This window comes from Callospermophilus lateralis, chromosome 3, assembly GCF_048772815.1.
Source record: "Callospermophilus lateralis isolate mCalLat2 chromosome 3, mCalLat2.hap1, whole genome shotgun sequence".
NCBI classification, from domain to species: domain Eukaryota; kingdom Metazoa; phylum Chordata; class Mammalia; order Rodentia; family Sciuridae; genus Callospermophilus; species Callospermophilus lateralis.
The window spans coordinates 164,344,713-164,366,043 of NC_135307.1; the positions used below are offsets into that span (position 1 = coordinate 164,344,713).

General features: G+C 38.8%; 1 protein-coding gene across 3 annotated transcripts in view; it reads right to left on the reverse strand.

The window, feature by feature from the left end:
- Positions 1–12,968: 12,968 nt before the first annotated feature.
- Positions 12,969–21,331, reverse strand: part of Snap25 (synaptosome associated protein 25) — a 29,884-nt gene continuing 21,521 nt past the window's right edge. For all 3 annotated transcript variants that reach the window (XM_076848960.1, XM_076848958.1, XM_076848957.1), the window contains 2 exons: positions 19,926–20,070; positions 12,969–13,037 (listed from right to left, as the gene is read on the reverse strand). In XM_076848960.1, coding sequence (XP_076705075.1) covers positions 12,969–13,037; positions 19,926–20,070 — 214 coding nt within the window. The remainder of the gene's footprint in view (positions 13,038–19,925; positions 20,071–21,331) is intronic.

Here is a 21,331-nt window from a genome sequence, read left to right on the forward strand (position 1 = left end):
GTTGAAGCCTCTAAAACTTTTGTAAGTTGATTGTCTCAAGTATTCTTGTAATGGAAAGCTTACAAACACACTTATCACTACAGAATAAAATTTCCTCCAACTTAGCAGCTGAAAGCAGCAAACATGAATTATCTCACAGTTTCTGAGACTTCAGATGCAGGAGCAGCATAGATGAGTGATTCCAGTTCTGGGTCTCTCATGAAGCTGCAGTCAATATGTTGGTTAGAACTATAGCCTTCAGAAGGGGCTAGAGGATCTGTTCCTAAGAAGGCTTATTATTCACATGGCTGTTGTCATTATACATGAGTGTTTGCATGACATGGCAGCTGGCTTCTCCTAGAGCAAGTGATCCAGAGGAGGAATCCACAAGGCCCCCTAGTTTCAGGAGTTGTACATAATGTCACCTCTTCTTTATTCCCATCCTTAGAAATGAGTCACTAAGGTTTCACCTTTTAAAGGGAGCATCCAATAATTTGTGGACTTATGTTAAACGACCATAGTGTCTTTTCTTCAGATAGCTTCAGGGAATGCAAACAAGTCATTGTTTACCTTGCAGAAAAAAAAGCACCACCTAGAATTTGAATGTTCTGCTGACAGGTTGCAAGAAACAAGGAAGTCTTATATTACATTCATTGGGATAGTAAAACAATAATATGAGGAAGGGTGAATGAGTATATTTTCCCTTAGGTATGGATACAGGAAGAGTTTGGAAAGTATAGAGGGCAGGTTTGGCTTTAATTTGATATTTTCTGATTAATATATACAATATGAATTATTTATGTCATTGTGCCTTTGACTTTGATTCAGCAGTCTCATGCCTAGAGCTACAATGACTGAGACAAAATACCTTCCTTTAAGGATGAGGGAAAAGTGAAACAGCGCTAACCCAGATAAAGCTGCACTGAGCTTGGATAGAGTCCCAGTTGACCTATAGATGTATGAGTGAGCCCAACAGAGAGGAGCAGAACCAGTTAGCTGAACCCAGTACAGATCTACTGAACCTGTAAAAGTGTGAAAAATTAATATTCATAATCGCTGAGATTATGTGATTACTGGTTTTGCAGCTATAGTAACTGATACAAGCTTATAATGTCATGAAAAAGACAAAACATAAAGACAAATTCTGCAATCAATATGCTAATTATCACACTTGAAGTTTATATAGAGTGCTCTGAGGAGAGTAAAGGAGGGGTGCTTAAATCTGCTTTGGGGTAGTCCAGCAAGTTGAAGACTTCTGTTGATACCTGAATGAAGTCATGAAGTTGAGCTGATATTTACCGGACTGGAGTGGAATCAGTACCTCCTTTCAAGTAACTGCAAGTTTAATAACATAGAGAACAATAGTAATGGATAGGTCCTAATTGTTGACACCACTGGATCCCAAATAGCTTCATATGTCCTGCTAAGGAGTTTGCACTTTATCTTAAAGACAACATTTGAAGGATTGGAGAAGTATTATGTGAGAAGAAAAAATGGTTGATAAGCTTCCCCTGAGAATGGTGTGGTGTGGAGGCTGGCGCTGGACGTAGGCTGGAATTGGGGAAGTTTGTCCTGAGTCTGTGACTTCTCTATTTGGCCATGGAAATGGAACAGGCAGGAGAGGTATTCGGAGGTGGTGTAGACAAGACTTGAAGACCGAGTTAATGAGGGGGTGGTACCTGGCTTCAGTCCCAAGGCAGAGAAGTTTAGGAGGCGGTGGTGGTGAACATTTCATTGTAGGGCTTGATGAGTTTGAAGTGCCTGTGGGTGATCTGGAAGGAGGTGTTTAGTAGGTAGGCAGAAGTGTGGTTTTGAGCCTCAGAAGAGAAGCCTGCCACAGATATCTAGTTTTTGGTATGTTCTGCATAAAGGTAGCAGCTGAAGCTATTCTAGGCAAGGTTGAGTTTAAACACACTGTACTTTGAGAAGCAAACCAAATTTAGTACCTTAGGGAAACACCAACACCTAAAAGATGAGCAAAGGAATAGAAACCAAAGAAGGTTGAGAAAGAACAGTCAAAAAGAAACAGCAGGTTCAGGGGAGAGTGTTTTCATATAAAATAGGAAGTAGTTTTGAAGTTAGAGGTTAATAATATCAAATATCTCAGAGAGGCCAGAGCTCTAAGGATTGAAACATTTTTGTTCGTTTTTTACTCAGAAATCATATGAATTACATAGTAACTTGGGAAAGAATTTCATCAAAGACTCAGAGGACAAGAAATACATTGCAAAGAATATTAAAAAAGGTGGGGTGAGTCAGGAAGAGAAGACAATTAGAAGTGTGTTACTAAGACCACACTTAATAGGAAGAGAATTAGGCTTCACCTTTTGAAGGGAGTGTCGAAGAATTTCATTATCAGCTATTTGGTAATAGAACTATCTATGGTCTCTTGGTCTTAGCTCTGACTTCAGCCATGGATGGGTAGACAGTTATATGCAGGCTCAACTGACTTCAGACTGGTAGTTTTGCTTTTGGTGTGTACCTTGGGCTTTCTTTTTCTGTCTCAGAGCTTTGCCAATCTGGTGGCCACTAGTGAGATTGAACTCAGTCCTGGGCATCAAGCTTGGCAATGTGGTAGAATTAACACTTTGGGGGAAAACCTTTTACTCAAGGAAATGAAAGCTGATGAATACATGCTCTTGTCTCTTGTTTCTTAGGTAGAAAATTCTTAGGAATTCTCAGCAGTCTCATGAAATTGAACACCATTGCAAAGAGTGGTGACCTTGGCAACCATGCTTATCCTGGCTTTCCTTCCATATCTAATCCCTTGCTTCTGCTTTCTGGGATCACCTCCCAAATAAACTACCCAAATCTAAGGCCAAATCTTAATCTCTGTTTTGGGAACATCCACATTTAAAAATAATATGTGTCGGACACTAGAGATTTAAGATGATTCTACAGATATCAGTACATACTCACTCATTGTTCTCATTCTGCCAGGCAGGTCCTGATGCTTAGGTGGTCAAGTTGTGTGTCACATGACTCAGCTCTGCAGCAATAGCTCATTGGATCAAGGGTGGCCATGTTGTGTGTCACATGACACGGCTCAGCCAATCCAAACATAGACTGCTCAGCAATCTGAAGTTGTCTGCTGAGACTGTAAGGGAGGAACTAGTGGGATTCTCTTTTGGAGAATTTGATTAGGAAATATTTAGAGAATGAGGGAGAAAGTGATAGAGCAGAACCTGAAAATTGACATGAAAAGGGAGAGTGGAGAAAACATGGTTGATTCACTGTAGTAAGCATGAGGCAGCAAAAGCAGTGAGAATATAAAGACAAAAGTGGAACTATCATGTACCCCATAAACAAGAGGAAGAGAATGTCCATGACTCTGATTCTAGTTCCGTGGGACTCATCATCACAAGCCCTCTTTTGCTTGAGGTACTTTCAGTTGGACTGTTTAATATACCATTTAATATCATGTTATTATTATATTATATATAAAATAATTAACATTATATTATGTTATATTTAATATAATAGCCTCAGCAGTCAGTGTGACTTGGGGGAGATGCCTGTAGGAGAGAGTGTGCTGGATGCCATCTTTCACCCCTCCATACTAGTGCTCTACTCTCTCTACTTTGTTTTGGGTCTTGAGAGCGACAGTCTCTGTGGATTTCATGACTTACTCTTTTCCTTTGTCTTCTGGTGGGGTTGCACATGGGAATCATGCATATGGAGTACCAGTGGGGTTCAGCACATGGGAGGCAAGAGATCAGATGGGGGAGGTGTGGACGACTGTGGCATCTATTCCCAGATTCTTCTCCACTACATTGCTATAAGTTAGCTTCAGGTCTTTGCCATAGGCTGTCGCTCCAGCCAGGTGTTCCTCTCCATGTAAAAAAATTATCTGGAAAAGATAATTATCTAATTTTCTTCTCAGGTGCTGGTTCAAGGAAACTTCTCCCTACCTTGCCTCTTTGGGACGAGGGATGAGAAGGGCCCTCCACTGTGGCTAGCCCCAGAGCAATATACTCTCTTCTTGGTTTCTCTAAACCTGCCCACACCTTCATAAGTAGTCCCTGTTATTAAATTCTCCTTACATTAATTACCCTGTCCTACAAGGAGTCTATTTGATATTAAAAGGAAGTTATACATAGTTAAATGTTAGAAATCTTTTAATAGGAGTGACAGGAAATGGAAGTACTTTGTGCCCAATAATTGTAGGCTGTGATACTGCTCTACTTAAGGAGGCATTTTTTCACTTTGCGATGAAATTGTGTCACTTGTGCCCCTGCTGGTAATTTCAGTTTTCCCCTTTGAATATAAGGTAAAGTCAAGGAATGAAAAGGAAAGGAAAGGAAAAAAGTTGGGAAAGAGGGGTTTCTTTGTATTTGGAAGGCCTTTATATAACTGAATGGAGAGCCCAGAGGATGTTGGAGATTGTACAACTTGTTGTCATTTTTATAACCATTTCAAAACTTCTTGTTGAAGTATAACATACAGAAAAGTGCACAGATAATATGGTATAGTGAGATTTTACTAACTGCATCCATTCCTGTAACCAGCACCCTTACCAAGAAGCAGGGTATTAGCAGAATCAAGAAACTTTCTTATTTTAGTCACTATCTTATCTCCAAGGGAAACCACTGTTTTAACTTTTAACACTATGGATTCATTCATCTTGATTTTGAACTTTGTATGCATGGAATCAAATAATGTGTTCTCTTTTGTATTTGGCTTCTTCCATCTACATCAAACTAACAAAATGTATGTATATTGCTTCAGTTTGTAGTTACAGTTTACTCATTCTTATTACTGTCAGTATTCTATGTTTAAATAACCATAATTTATTTCTCCATTCTATTGTTTATGGGCATTTGGGAAAATTTCAATTTGGATATTATGAGTTCTTCTGTTACAAATATTCTAGTACATACCTTTTGGTAAACAAAAGTATGTATTTTTCCTGTTGGGTTGATACCTAGGAATGGAAGTTCTGAGTCATAGGGTATGCAAATGTTTATCTTTAGTAGATCCTGCTAAAGTGGTTTTACCAATTTATGCCCCCTGTTGGGCATAAATATTTTAATGGGATTTTAATATACATATTATATATATATTTAATATATTTTATGATAATATTTTATGTACACACCTTAAAACTCTCCCATCCCTGACTCATATTCCAGCCACACCATTGGCAACCAATTCCACACTGACTTCAACCAGTCTTGGAGAAGGATGAGCTGGCACTGCCCACTTCAGCTCCACCTCTTCTGTCCTGGAATTTTTCTGGTCCTCTGGTGTAGGACATCTTTGCAACAAACGCTTCGGCTTTCATGTGTGCAACTCAGAAAAACAGGGGAGTTAATGCTCTGCCCTGTGGCAGTTCTTGACTAAAAGGAGATGGGAGCTGCTGAAGAATAAATGCTGTCCACCTGCCCCTCCTTCCAGGAATATGGTCCTGATAGGTGTTTCATAAACTTTTCAGCTGTATCATGAGATCAAACATCCAGGTGCATGAAAATATTGGTACCTCCATAAGTATTTCCGCTGGCTTTCCAATAAGTCTTTTTCACCACTTGGCTTTCCCATCCTTCATTCCTAGTCCTTGTAATCATACTCCCAGAAAAACTACTTATACTTAGGCTTTTATCTCAGACTTTGCTTTCTTTGTTTTCAGAGGAACTGACCTATAGCGTCCTGTAATTTAGAAAAAGCAATTCCAAGGCACTTTGAAGTTTCTTCTTGGTTTGAAGTGATTGCATTGGAATAAAGTTATGCTAAGAAAGTTGGTAAGAATGTCTTGAACCCAGGGATACTTTGCTACTAAGCTATATCTCCAGCCATTTTTACTTTTTTAGTTTCCAAATAAATATATGAAACTGTGACTTGGCCTTATCAACCATTTCATAGATGTTTAAGTGATACCCTTTGTCTTAACAGCACATGATCACAGAAAAAGTCTAATTTCAGTATTTAAAAAGTCCAGTTTTATTTGATGAACCACAGGGTCTCACTAAGTTACTGAGGGTCTTATTAAGTTGTCAAGACTGACTTCAAACTCACAATCCTTCTACCTGCCTCAGCCTCCCAAGTCACTGGGATTACAGGTGTGTGCCAACGAGCCCTGTAGTAGGGATATCTTAACTGAAGAATTTCTAACTATTCTCAGAGGGTAGAAAATCAAATCGGCCATGGTCACGGTCAAATCAATAGGTATGAAAAACAAAGTGCATTTTTAGAGGAGGGGAATAAAAAGTGCTAACATTTTGGAGAATCTCTTTGGCCTAGTTTGAAGTTTTGCCTTTAATAACAAACGATGCATGGATTCAGGTCTCTAGGGCTTCCTATCTCCATAGCCTCTCATGCTTTAAAAACATACACCATTAGCACTTGCCTCATTTTTCCTAAACTGGCGATTGTCACGGTTCCTTTAAAGACGGTGCCATGGAAGACAGCAGTCACCTCCCACACCCCACGCCCCCAGACACCCAGGATATATCTTGTGTGTACTTAAGCTGTCTCTGACACACATAATTTCTTTTTCATCCCTGAGTAATCAGTCTTTTTAGTCCCTTTAGCAAAGAGAACAGTATATTTTTGTACAGAAAGATTTGGGAAGAGAGGAAAATAAAAGCATTCTTCCACCCCAAATCAGATCCAGTGTAAATTTCCACAAAAGAGCGACAAATAAAAGATGGGAGGGAGAGAAACCACAGAAGGTCCCAGAATAAGCGTATTTATCAAGTGCTAGTTGAGCATCCAGTTCTATTTGGCACATTTTAAAATGTTCTCTTTGAAGATTTGGGTGCTTAGGGGTTAATGATGGTGGCTAGAACCCTATCGCTTTGAATAGGAGGGATTAGTTTTGTTATTTTAGGATTAAGGTCAGTCTTATGGACAGGCTGCCACATCCTCTCCCTACCCCACTGTCAGCCACTCCCTATCCCACTGGCACTCTGCTCCTGAATCTCAAATTCTCCTGTGGGCTGCTGATACTCTGAGTCAGACATTTTTTTTTTTTAATGTCACTAAAAGGGAAGAATATTCACATATGCCTACTCCAAAACCCAGAAAGGATTCACCCTCACCAGTTGTTTCCATAGGACGCAGAGGAGGGAAGAATTCCATATGCCTCCGGTGGTGTTAGATTCACTGCACAGCTAGCCATATTCTTCAACTTCCTCTGTATGTATACCCATTGCAATGTGACTTAGAAGCTTTTCTCCACAAGAGAAGTCTTTTCCCCTATCTCTGGGATATGCACTGCTTTGTGACTTGCCTTGGCTGATAGAACGGGGCAGAAGTGAGGAGCCTTGGCCTCATGAGGAGGCAGCGTCCAATCTTTCTTGGACTCCTGATTTTGTCAGGAGAGCAAACCCTAGTTGGCTGGCAGGAGAACAAGAGACCACAGGGAGGAGGGGGAGGAGCCTCAGCAACAGCTAGCCAATTCCCATAGGCTAAAATGCCCAGTTGACTGGAGTCACTTGAGGAGCTCACCCAAGCTCAGCACTGCATCAAGCTTAGTCCAAAATGCCAAACTGCAGAATTGTCAGCTCAATAAATATTTATCATGGAAGACACTATGTCTTGAGGTTAGTTTGTCAAGGAGGACTCATTAACAAGGTTCATAGCCTCCACTATATTCCTTGGATCTATATTCTGGTTTCCTTTATTATTAATAGTATTGACAAAAATGCTAATGATAGTAATATATGGATACTGCAGAATATAGCACCATTTGGTTCACACCAACGGTACATCTAGGGAATCATTTCTATTTTGGGGACGCAAATGATGGATAAAGAAGTACTAATGTTGTTGACTTTTAGTTAAAAGTCAGAGAGACTGATTGAGATTTAATTGTAAAAAAATGAGCACACTAACTGCTACATTGAGAAAAATGAAGACACCTGGGCTGTTTTTTGGGTAGATCTGATAAACGCATGAAACATTTCCAAACTTAATTTATTTCAACCTAAGCAAAGTCCACTGAGTATAATGTATGCACACACATGTGATGAATGTACACTCTAATTAAAAGTGGCAAGGGGTGACTGTTTCTATTCCTGATGGTGCCGACTGTGTTTCCTTTCACTTTAGTTGTCATCCTGAAGACATGGGAGATTTAAAAGGCATTTTAATGAACGTCATCTCAGTTGATCTTCCCAAGTGTCCTGTCAAGTAAGGAAGGCAAGCATTGTCACAGCATTTAGCTTAGACACACACAGATTAAAGCTCAGGGAAGTTTCAAGACTCTTGATTAAATGTTCTTTTCATAGCAGCTGCATACTACTCTTTATAAACTCTTTTTTTTTCTTTGTAAACTCTTTATACTTTTGTGGGAGGTATCATTTATTATCTTTTACTCTAGTATCTTTTACTATAAAATTTCATGTCACCATCCCTTGTTTGCAGAGGGCTATTGCTGTGTATGAGGGGCAAAGGCTGGACTTCGTGAATGAAGGGCAGTGGGGTCAGATGATAGCTGTCATTGATTTGCAAGTGGCCCTTGCTCTTCACTGAGGAATGCCAGTTTTTTAAAAACTTTATTTATTTATTTATTTTTATGTGGTGCTGAGGATCGAACCCAGTGTCTCACAAGTGCTCTACCACAGAGCCACAATCCCATCCCCAAGGAATGCCAGTTTTTAGATGGTAGCTGACAGTAGTAAGGGATGTTTCACAGAAGAAGAATGGATCCAAAGAATGCTAGAAGTAGGTGGAAGGCAGCATACTGCTCTATGGCAGTGCTTTGGGGAGATGTTCAGGAGTTGGCATGAACTTCATGAAAGGGTTGTCTTTGGGAGGACTCCCCTAGAAGTAGACCCTCCAACAAGAATTTCACGACCAGTTGTTTATTTGAGAAAGGGTTCTAGGAAACATAAGTAACAAGGTGAGAAAGAGAGAGAAGAGAAGGTGGACAATACAGACAGTGATAATCATCAGGTAAATTCTCAAGAGAGAAACTGGAGATTGAGTCCATGGGGCAAACTCAGGGAGACAACGAAGGATGTATACCTCAGTGGTGTCCCAGCCCAGAACCGAGGCAGCTAGAGTGTCCACTCCCCATCCATCCTTGGTTGAAGACTGTTTCTGAGCATTAAATTTCAATGAATCCAGGGAATTTTCTCTGTTAGTTGTTTTGGTTCCCTACTGCTATACCCATAATACTTAGAACAGGGCCTGGTATATAATAGAAATTCAGTAAACATTTATTGAAGGAGTGAGTGAATGAAAACTGGCTTCCTAAGACCTTCTAAGAAATCCATTCCTGCCATGTTTGCTGTTCCTCTCGGAGCCAAATGTCTCCTGGAGTTTCCTCGTTGGCTGAATTGAGAGCTAAATGTCTCCTGGAATGTACCTTCTAGGCCTCTCTTGATTTAGAGTCACACATATCTGGTTTGAATCATGCCTTTGCCACTTATTAGCTAAGAGATCTTGTTCAAATAAACTGTCAATGTTTTCATCTGCAGAAGGGGACTAATACATGCCAATTTTGCAGAGTTTTTAAGAGGGTTTAATGAGTCAACATAAAAGAGGCACTTAACAGTGTCTGGCATGTACTTCATGATCATAAAATATGAAATTGTCCTTTCTATTAATAGCCAGTGCAATCATCAATTTGCTAATGATTTAGTGACATAGAAATCAGGGAAAGTTGGTCAAAGTAGATGCCAGGGAGTATTTAAAGGAGGGATAACAGAAACTAGAAATGGAGAGAAGGACAAGAGGAAAGGACTGTCTCACTAGGATCTGGGACCACTCTTCAGCTCTGGTCTTTTGTAGAAGGTTCCTTTCCTAGTGCCATGTATGGGTGTTGGGAGGACATAGAAGATTTAGCCTTTACAGTTTTCTGTCTTCACTAACCATTACATTTCTAATACATTTCCTGGGTCGGCACATTGCCCAGAGATGAATTATCCCTGGGGATCTATCCTTTAGCTAGAAGTTGCTGACTTCATAAGAACTGAGGCAGGACAAATGAAATCATTAAAGGCAATGTGCTTCACAATGAATTATGTGACTGGTCTTAAAAGCAAAATGCCTGTATTTTAACTCTCATGTACTTAATGTATGATTTTAAATTCTCAAACAATATGAGAATACATCTACTGACTGGTGGAGAACAGATGGAGTTTGGAACAGAACATGGCCCACATACTGACCCTTTGGCAATTTTGACATATAGAACATATTCACTTTCTCTGTCTTCTAGCATCCCTTTTTACTGCCATGATTTTTAAGGAATAAATGTGTTCTTATTCTAGTTCCTGAGAATAGCTTCCCTGAGCATTGGGGGACCTACATAATATTTTCTGAGGCTTGGAAAGAGGCCAAAGAACAGCAAACATTTATTTACAAGGACAATGTTGTCATCTCTGTTCTTTCATCATAACTGGTCTCAGTTATTTTTCATGGGTAAAATGATCTGACAGTCAACCTAGGGAATCAGGATACATTTATCTGCATTGTTATTATGGGGTTATGCAGAGAGTTGTGCAGGTGGAAGAGGTGGAAGTGATGGAGGAGATGGTGGTATGGTCAATGTGGAGGTACAGGTGGTGGTGGTGGTGACAGTCATCATGGAGGTGATTATGGTGATTGTAATAAAGCTGGTGATAAACAGTGATGGTGGAAGTGCTGGTTAAGATAGTGGAGAAAGGGTATAGGCAATGTCAAAAATGAAGATGGTGTAGGTTGGGGTGGTGGTGGAGGTGATTGTGTAGAGGTATTGGTGGTGGTGGTGTTTGTGGATTTAGTGGTAGAGACCATTATGGTGGTAAAACTGTGATGGCAAGAGAATTGAAAACATCTGTCTACAAAAAGAAAAAAAAAAACTTCCACATGAATGTTCATGGCAGCATTAGTTCTAATAGTCCAGAGTGGAAGTACCCAAATGTCCATAAACTGATGAATGGATGAAAAACATGTGGCATATCCATACAATGGAATATTATTTGGTCGCAAAAATGAATGAAGTACTGATACATCCTGCAACATGGATAAGCCTTGAAAACATGCAAGTGAAAGAAGCCCAAGTGAAAGAAGTCGGTGATAAAAAGACCACTGTATGATTCCTTATGTGAAATATTCAGAACAGGAAAATCTAGAGAGACAATTAATAAGCTAGTTGTTGTCTAGGGTTGGGAAAGTGAGATGTGAATGATTGCCAGTAGGCATGTGGCTTGTTTTGGGGGTGATAATGATGTTCTAAAATTATACTGGAAAACTCTGTTATTAATATACTACACAACCTTTGAATTTTATATTAAAATGCTAGATAAGCATTCTGCTGTGGAGTTACATTCCCAGCTAAATGGGTACATTTTATGATAAGTCCATAGAGTTATAAAAACAAATTGGGGCCAGTACTGATGGTGGTGGTTGTGATTAGTTAAGGGCTGAACTTTGGTTGGTGGGCGTTTGGAGGAGAGGATGGAAGATAAAAGTTGACTGACACCAGATGTACCTGAATTTACATAGGACCAAGCTTGAATGCCACAAATTTTTTTTCAGTGTCTGCTGGAAAACTACATTTCCCCCCACAGCTAATACTGAATTCACAGGCAAGTATTTCTAGAACAAATTATGAAAATAAAGCCAAATTGTCAGCTGCCTTGGAATTATGTTTAAAGAGGACATCTTTGGTTCTTCCACCCAGTGTTGTCTTCACATACAACCGGCTTCTTAGGAGCAATGGAACAGGGTAACGAGGCTTTGTCTCCTTGTGTGAATGCCAAATCAGACGGGTCCATGAAGAAACTAAAGCGGATATCTGGGGTCTATAATTTTTAATAATTTTAAACTAGCTACAAAATGTCAATCACTTCACAAACCGACAGAGGAGACAGGAGGAATTTAATATTACATGCTGTAATGATATTTATCTCACAGTTTATATTTCATTCATTTATATTATTTTTTTAAAGGTTTCTTTATCAGCTACTAAACATCTCAGCAATTTGGTGTGCATAGCTCTAGATTAAGCAACAAAGAATTGTACTGATAACGAATCACAGGGGAAATGGTGATCAACAAGAGTCAGCCTTATAAAATTTACATCTCCACACTGTTTCACAGCAAGATTATTTTCTCCAAAACATAGCCTTCAAAAGCAGCAAACAAACCCTATATTACATCCATTTGACATAGTTTCAGCCAAACATATATGTTGCTGGAAATGATTGAATGGTGAGTGTGTCAAATCCATCTTTTTTTAAAATTCATTTTTTTAAAAAAGGATGATTATGATTAATAAGTCTATATGTCGACAGAAAGAAAGTGACACTACTGCAGTTTTGCTGGTATAACTTAATCTCGACAGTGTCTCAATACTGAGCATGCTTTGTTGGTTGGTTGTTGTTGTGTTGTGTGTGTGCGTTTTCTCATCAGTATGCTATTGTCATGGAAAGTTTTTGTTTAAGTAGGAATCTAAAAATCTATTTAGTTCTCATGCATAAATGCATAAATCACATCACTTTTAGTGCAATGCCTGTTATGTAATTCCACATTGTCTAATCATGAAATCATAAAGACAGATAAGAGCCATGAGGAACTAAAGACAGCACATTTTGAGAGATTCAGAGCCTGACACCCAAAGAAAAGACCGTGGCAGTAGCTCTGTGGAATGTCACAGTTTTACGAGAACAATACTATGTATTGAAAGAATCAACAGCACATTGAGCATTCCTAAATTGTTGTCATTCAGCAAACACCACTGAGGAGAGAAAAAAAGGGAAAATGAAACCCAAGACATCTTACATAGAGCGTTAGAGCCACTAAATGACCACTATGTATAACCTTTGGAAAGAAAGAGACCCAGAGAACAAAAGACATATGGCATTGTCAGAAAGCTGACAAATGACACAGGACAACATTCACGATGGGGGTGGACTGATGTATGTGTGTGTGTGTGTGTGTATGTGTGTGTGTGTGTGTGTGTGTGTGTATGTGCAAGACCTACTCGGTAATACCATGAGAAAAGCATGAAGGAGCTATCTTGCCCAACAGCATTCGGAAGAGAGCACAGTTGAGAAAGTTTAACCACTTCCCAGCATCTTTGTTGCACGTTGGTTGGCCTCATCGATTCTGGTTTTGTTGGAATCAGCCTAGAAAAAAGAGAAAGAAAACAGAACCCTTAATATCTTGTTCATCTTTCAGGGTCCAGGTCAAATGCTTCTTGGGTGAAGAAGATACCCATCAGAATTGGCCACTCTCACTTCTGTGTTTCCAGGACCATTGCTACGGCTCTACTTGGATGACCACTTAAACTTGATTTTGCTTTTTCACGATTTTCCCCATCAGAGAGCATTCTTTATCATTTATCTTTCTATCCTGGAAGGATAGTTGATGACTTCTATGGAATATTCATCTGTTGGACTGAGTTGAATCACCACCACTGTACAGTCATGGTTCACTTATTAGCTATGTCAGTTTGAACAAATCGTATCTCGAAATCTCAGCTTTCTTGTCTACTCTCTGGGGACAATAAAGAATACGGCCAGAGAGCATGAGCATCTACTTTGTTCCATTCATTCAATATCGATAACATCAACCATCAGGTGTGTGTGATTATTAGCTCCTTTTTCCAAGTGAGAAAATCAGGTAGACAGGATTTAGGCAATTTGTCTAAAGTCTTAGTACTTGGGGGGGGGGGACACCACAACCAGAATGCAAGTAGCCTAAGGTCAGAATCCATACTGTATATCACTCTACTACTTAGGTTTGCAGTGAGGATGAATCAAGTCTATATTTATTACTATGTAAGTAATGTTCTTAGAATAACATTTTGCCTGTGGGACTAGCCTAGGTGTCCATCAGGGCATAAACAGATAAAGAAAATGTGGTATATATACACAATGGAGATTTACTCAGCCATAAAGAAGAATTAGATTATGTCATTTGCAGGAAAATGAATGGAACTGAAAACCATTATGTTAAGCAAAATAAGACAAATTGAGAAAGTCAAGGGTCATATTTTTTTTCTTATATATGGAAGCTAGAGAGGAAAAAGGAAAAGAAAGGTGTGTGTGTGTATGGGGGGGAAATCTCATGATAATCAACAGGAGATCAGTAGAGGAAAGAGACCAGGGCAGGGAAGGGGGGGAGGAAATAATGGTGAATAAAACAAATTATATTATTGTATTGTAATTCGTACAATTATGTGACAATGAACCCCACCATAACGTACAATTCTAACGCACCAATAAAAATATGGAAAAAAGAGTGTTTTGCAAACATAAATGCTCAATGCATCTTATCTTGCAGTTACTATAAGCTACGGCTTTTGGGGATGCTTGATCATTTTCAAACTCTATTCTGAAGACTCACAAATGTGAGTGTGTTGATTGACTGGTCTCCCCCCACATCCCCTTCCTCTACTCTACTGGTCTTCCTTCAATTTCTGATATTTTATTAATATCACAAAGTGGGGGTCAGGAAAGTCTTGTGATGTTGCAGACATCTTCTCTCTTAACTCCAGTGACCATGTTTACCCACCTCTATTCATCATGATCTATACCCCCACTTTGTGATATTAATAAAATATCAGAGATGCAGGAGACCTCTGCACACTGTTTTCAGAATCTAATGCTTCCTTTCAATTGAATTGATAGTGAAGTTTTGGGAGTCCAAAACAATGAGGTTTTCAAAACATGTAAATATTCTTCAAAAGTCAAAATATGTTTTTGACCTTAAAGGAAAAAATGGAGGCAAGTGTATATCAGATGCATTGGTACTTTCTACATATACACAAAGGAAAAAAAATATGGATGAGCCTCACAAAATCATGCTATATACATGTATAGATGTACCAAAGGGAGTATCTCCTTTGTGTACATATACAAAGTACCAATCCAAAATAAGTAAATAAAGGAGTGAAAGGAAGAACAGTTTGAGAAAAAGGGGAGGGAGGAGGGAAAGAAGGGGAGGCAGAATGGGGGATTGACACCAAATTCCTTGTATGTAGAATTATGCCAAAAGGAAGAGAGAGAGAGAGAGAAGAGAAGAGAAGAGAGAGAGAGAGAGAGAGAGAGAGAGAGAGAGAGAGAGAGAGAGAGAAAGAAAGAGAGAAAGAGAGAGAGAGGGAGGAAGAGGAGGAAGATAATTTTCATTCCTATTCTATTTCTTTATTGCTTTTATTGGTGCATTATAGTTATACAGATGTTATACAGATAGCATAAGTTGGTCAATTTCATTCCACTGTTGCCCCCCCTTACCCATCCCTCCTCCCTTTCCCTAGATCCCCTGCCTCTGCTCTACTGTTCTTTTTATTTTCATGATAGGCTTTTCTTTATTGGGGGCATATTTACTATAATTTTTTTGCTCCCTTTAATCTTTGGGTTGATATCTTCACTGCTTAGATTACATTTTACTGAAAAAGAAAGCATAAAACCTAGGAATGCTACCAGAATATACCTTAAACCTCAGAAAATTGATCATTCTCATCACCACTGAGAAAGATGGATTAGAGGCAGAGACAACAATTCTCTTTAATTGTCATATCCTGTCCTGATAGGTAGTGTTGTCTGTAATTCCAGTCTGGAAAGAGGAGCATGAAGCATCCAGGCAGGGCAGGGAAACAGAACTGTGTTCTTAATTATTATCACTTAGTGATTACTGAGTTTACACCTGCTACCAAGTTTGGTACATTTCAGCCTCTACAGAGTTGGGTCTTCTTTGTTCGGTTGGAATTTTGAATTTCTAGGGCATTAGGGTCATCCACATTCAAATAGAAATTTGTTAGACTATGTGCAGTGGTATGCACCTGTAATCCCAGTGACTGTGGGGATGTGGGGTGGATGACACAGGAGGATCACAAGATAGAGACCAGCCTTAGTAACTTAGCAAGACCCTGTCTCAAAATTTAAAAATAAAAGAGTTGGGAATGTAGCTTAATGGTAGAGCATCTCTGGGTTCAAGCCCCACAATTGGGAAAAAAAAAAAAAGCTCAAATAGAAATTTGCAAAGTTGAACTTATTTCTAGATAATTCTTCATTTGGAAAATTGAAAATTCCTCCAATTTTATTTCATTCTTAAATCCTCCCTCTCCAGCTATATATAATATCAGAAATAATGATACTTTAGTGCAAAGGAAAATTACTAGCTCAGACCAATGTGAAATGTTCCTGAAGATCGAATTATGCTGTTTCCAGGCTGAACTCTGAGACAAACTCAAACAAGAAAAATAATCCATTTAAAAACAGATGACATTTCTGAAGTCAAACATTCTAGAACCTCTTGCATAAGAATGCAGTGATGAGCCTTTACACAGTGGCACAGGGGATGTTTGCAGGGAGCATAAGGCTACTCTTTGGAGATCCTTAAAGATGTGCAAGGAGCTGGAATTGACCTTTGTTCAGTGGGCATTTGTGATTTCCACCTAAATCCTTTCTGAAGCATATTAAATTCCTACCCATCTAATACCCAACATAGAGGGTACCATGGTTTTATTACATAAAATATAAAAAAGTAGTGCCTTTTAGGAAGAAAAATGTCCTGAATCTCCTTTTAGATGTCTTCCTGGTATTTGGAGAATGCCTCTGTTCATCCTATTTATATGCTTGAGGACTCTATTTATGGAGGCTAACCCATTCCAGAGTTTTTACATTTCTATTTAGAGAATCCTAAACTTGCTGACACACCCAACATATGCTACATGATTTGCCCTTATGAGAAAACAGAAATGATCACCAGAGAGCCAGTAAGTAGTTTAAGGAGCTGCTCAGCCCACATCTGAACACTGGGAATCTCCTCAACTTCAGACTATGTCAGGTAGCTTTTAGGCCCAGACTTCTCAAACTGGATGCTACTCATTCCATATAGCTACTCATTCTGTGTATAAGTATGAACTGTTATTGTATTATTATTATTATTATTACTACTACTACTACTACTACCAGGGATTGAACCCAGGAGCACTTAACCACTGAGCCACATCTCCAGATCTCTTTTGTATTTTTATTTAGACCCAGGGTCTCGCTTAATTGCTGGGGGCCTCGCTAACTTGCTGAGGCTGGCTTTGAACTTGCAAAATACTCCTGCCTCAGCCTCCTGAGCCGCTGGGATTGCGAGTATGCCCCACCATGCCTGGACTGAACTGTTATCTTTTAGATGAGGCAACCAGGTCACAGAGCTGGTGAATGCTGTTGGGATCTAACGTCTTAGTTTTTAAATGCTGCTTTTCCTCACTAATGGAAGAATTTGAGGACTGATAAAAAATCAGCTTCGATGCTTCTCAATGTGACTTCTATCACTGACAACTTTAAATTGCAACTTGAATATCACTGTTATTTCCTTAGCAACCCTTCCCAAAACATCTGATATACACTTGCCTCCATTTTTTTTTCTGAAAGAACTATATGTTTTTGACCTTAGAAGAATATATATAAGTACTCTTGAGCAGAAAACAAGGATTTTTATGTTTTGAAAATCTCAATTGTTTTGGACTCCCAAAATGTCACTAACAATTCAAATGATGACAGAAGATCATAGACCATGATGAATACAGGTGGGTAAACATGGTCACTAGAGTTAAGAGAGAAGATGTGTGCAATGTAACAAGACTTTCCTGACCCCCACTTTGTGATATTAATAAAATATCAGAGATGCAGGAGACCTCTGCACACTGTTTTCAGAATCTAATGCTTCCTTTCATGTGTTGGAGCTAAAGCAAAATAAGGAAAAGAAGGTGATTGCAGAGGGGATAAGTTGTTATAAATACATAGGGAAGATCAGCGGAGCAGAAGTAGGCGAATGAGAGGGAGGGAGGGAGAGAGGGAGGAAGGAAGGGAAAAGGAAAAAAAATATGGAATGAGCCTCACAAAATCATGTTATATACATGAATAGATGTACCAAAGGGAGTATCTCCTTTGTGTACATGTAGAAAGAACCAATCCAAAATAAAGAAATAAAGGAGTGAAAGGAAGAACAGTAGAGGAGAAAAAAAGGGGATGGAAGAGAGAAGGAAGGAGAGGCTGAATGGGGATTGACATGAAATTCCTTATATGTACAATTATGTCAAAAAGAAGATGGGGGGTGGGAGGAGAGGGTGGGAGAGAGAGAGAGAATTTCCATGAGAAGACCGGTCTGTTAGTAATTGTGCAGCTCAGTAACATGATCATTTGGGGCAATGCTGGGTTGAAATGGGCTCTGTCTCAATCATGCCCAGATTTTGAGTTTGAAAAAAAAAATAGGGGGTTGGTGCTATTTACAGTATTGACTGGAATAAACTAACTAATCAAAAGCAGCTAGACTCCTCCCCCATTTTTTAAATGATTCAGCACTCAAGGAATGATTCCCACTGAACCAGCTATTTCCCATCCACTTTCCTGGTTTTTGACTAAACTTTATGGCTACATATGTCTCTGTGAAGTACACTGGACCTAGAATAAAAGGTTCTCCCTAAAGATGAGAAGTAGAAATGCAGAGTGGCAGAATCAAGATGCCACTTGCCTTTCCAGGAAGAAAGGCTTTCTCTTGCTCCAAGACCAACTCTATCAATGAGAGTTTGACCTCACCATTGGTAAAACCTCTCCTTTAGGAACCTAATTGACTTTGATGCATTATCTTCTTGCATCTGAGTAAATTGGGTCCATTACTAGAAAATGAATGCTTCCTGTTTTCTCAATCATTTTCTTGTTGGAAAGCAGTTCAGCAATTATTTCTAAGTTCATTTTTCTGGGCCATAATGGCTTGGATCAGGTCGTGTAGAAACTCTCAATGTTTTTCTAAAATCTATTGACTTGCACAGCTTTAAAAGCTTTATCACATCAAAAGCTTCTTAACAATGTGCATGCCATAACTTGCAAAAGTAAGTAAAGCACAACATTTTGCCAACCAACTGTGACTTCTGTGTAGCTCTATATCGATTAGGCAAAATATTATGCAACTAGAGATTCTCAATATGGGGCACATACAAGACAAAAGGGCAACACAATCTCTGTATGTCTATTTGTTTCTTTTTCAAGTTGCTGGAGGCTGTTTGGGTATCAAGAACTACTAGGTAAGTCTTGTGACTCAAATGATCACAAAAGTATCCTCCTCAGCTCACAGAAGAGGAATTAATTGTTATAAAAAAATTCAGGATCTTAGACTACTTCAATATCTTACAGAAAAAAAAATATATATATATGCATAAGATTAGTGAAACAATTACTATTATTATTATAACATGTTTCTTCCTCCATTTGGTATTTGGACCTTTAAGAGATAATAATCAATATTCAACACCTTACTGATTGGGGAAGGGGTTGACTACAAGGAAATAGAAATGATGTCAGAATTGTATGGTATAGAATATCAGATTTTTGGTGCCCTAAATGTCTTTATAGAAACTTCCCAGTATTCTTTTCTGATTTTTTGTGCCCAAGCCCATCCCTTCCCATTCTACTCTCTTCTGTCTTCCCTAGGGTTCCTGTCAATGCTAGGGGGTCCTACAGACAAGTCTGGTATCCTGGAGTGAACTCAATTTCATCATGTAAGTTCCTCCTATTTTGAAATTTGGGGCTATGAAGTGTTAGGTTGGAAATGAAACCTAGGTCCTCTTAAATTATTATTAAACCTTTGGTATTTATCAAAACAAAAGCTCATACTTACCTTTGGGCTAAGCTATTCTTTGCCCCATTTCCTGATTCTAGTTCTTTACCATCTCCACTTGCCAACTCTTAACCATCCTTCAAGATTCAATGCAAATACAACTTTTTTTGAAATATTTCCCAATCCTTGCCTAGAGTGCTTGCCTAGAATGCACAAGGCCCTGGGTTTGATCCTTAGCACTCCACCCTCAAATCTATATTCTAATCTTCACTCAAGTTCTGTTGCTGAATCCTGTGGATTTTTGTTTGTTTGTCTGTCTTAGAAAATTAAAAGCACAATTTCCAGCAATTAATATGCCTGAATCCAATGTCAGGGAGTGAGGACATTGTGCCCGTCACACTTCCTGTTGGCTGTTTCAGAAATGACAAGCAGAAACAACTAGTAGACTGCAGCATGCTCACCTTCTCCATGATCCTGTCGATCTGGCGATTCTGCGTATCAATCTCATTGCCCATGTCCAGGGCCATGTGACGGAGGTTTCCAATGATGCCGCTCACCTGCTCCAGGTTTTCATCCATTTCATTTTCTCGGGCATCATTTGTTACCCTAGGAGCCACAGAGCAAGTTTTAGAAGACCGAGGGTGGGAAAAACCTTGAATATTAGACTCAACGCTTAGGGAAAGTCTGGACCTCGAAAGCTTCCATGTTCTCTATCTTAAACCTCTATCCAATATAAGTACACGGTTAGCCTTTGTACATTGAAAAATAATTTTTAAAACTGTGTTTAGAGCTGGGGATATAGCTCAGTGGTAGAGTCTTTTGCTAGCATGAGTAAGGTTCTGGCTTCAGTCCCCAGCATTTCTAAAAAACAAAACAAAACAAAAAACCCAAACATACAAAAATTGCATTTTGAACCCTTGAATTTTTAAAGAAAGTATACTAAATAGATTTATCTACTTTTCTGACTTACACCAGCATATCATTTCTCCTTTCATATATATGATTTCTACACATTTTTATTCTTTAAGATAAAATCATTTTAGAGAGACTAGTTCAGAGAAGGAAAGTGGAGCTAAATAGAAACTGTGTTTTCTTTTTGAACCCAAATCTCTAGGATTCAAATTGAGAACAAAAGAAAATACTTATTATGCTAAGTTAGTGAGTCTCTCACCTCTTTTCCCACTTGGAATCAATTATCAGTGGGAAGAATAGTGATAATTACACTCTGCCCTTTAATCCTACAATGGGAACTCTTTATTGAAGATGATTTTTATTTGCTCATATTTTAATGCCATGGGTTTTTATTATGGGTATTGTGAATGAGTGATTTCAGAGCAGAAAACTGTGATAAAAGATGGTTTTGGTTTGAATGGGGTAGATGTGGAGAGGAAAGAGTTGGCTCACAAAGCACCTTACCATTTTTCCACATTCCAATGTGAAGGCTAAGAAAATACTTTATTTCAAATAACAAGTGTTTATTGCATACAGTAAGCACTATTCTAGATTTTCCCAAAGGGATAAAAAATGTTCAGAGAAATTAAAATCCCTCCCCCTTGGGTAACACACAATGTAGTCTGACCCATTATGATTTTTCAGGTAGTCCAGGCCAGAGAAATTTCAAATATTAAGGGAGAAATTCCTAGATATTTTTTCTTATAGGGAAAAAGCTTGCTTAAATAAATGACCAAACTACTACACATTCTAGTTCAATGGTTGTCAGCTCTTGTTGAATATTAGAATCACCTGAGAAGCTTTAAAACCACAGATGCTTGTGTTGTTTGTCAAGATTCTGAATCAACTGGTGTGGGCTGGACATAGACATTGCTTTATTTTTTAAAACTCTCCACAGTTGAGTCTAATATGTAGC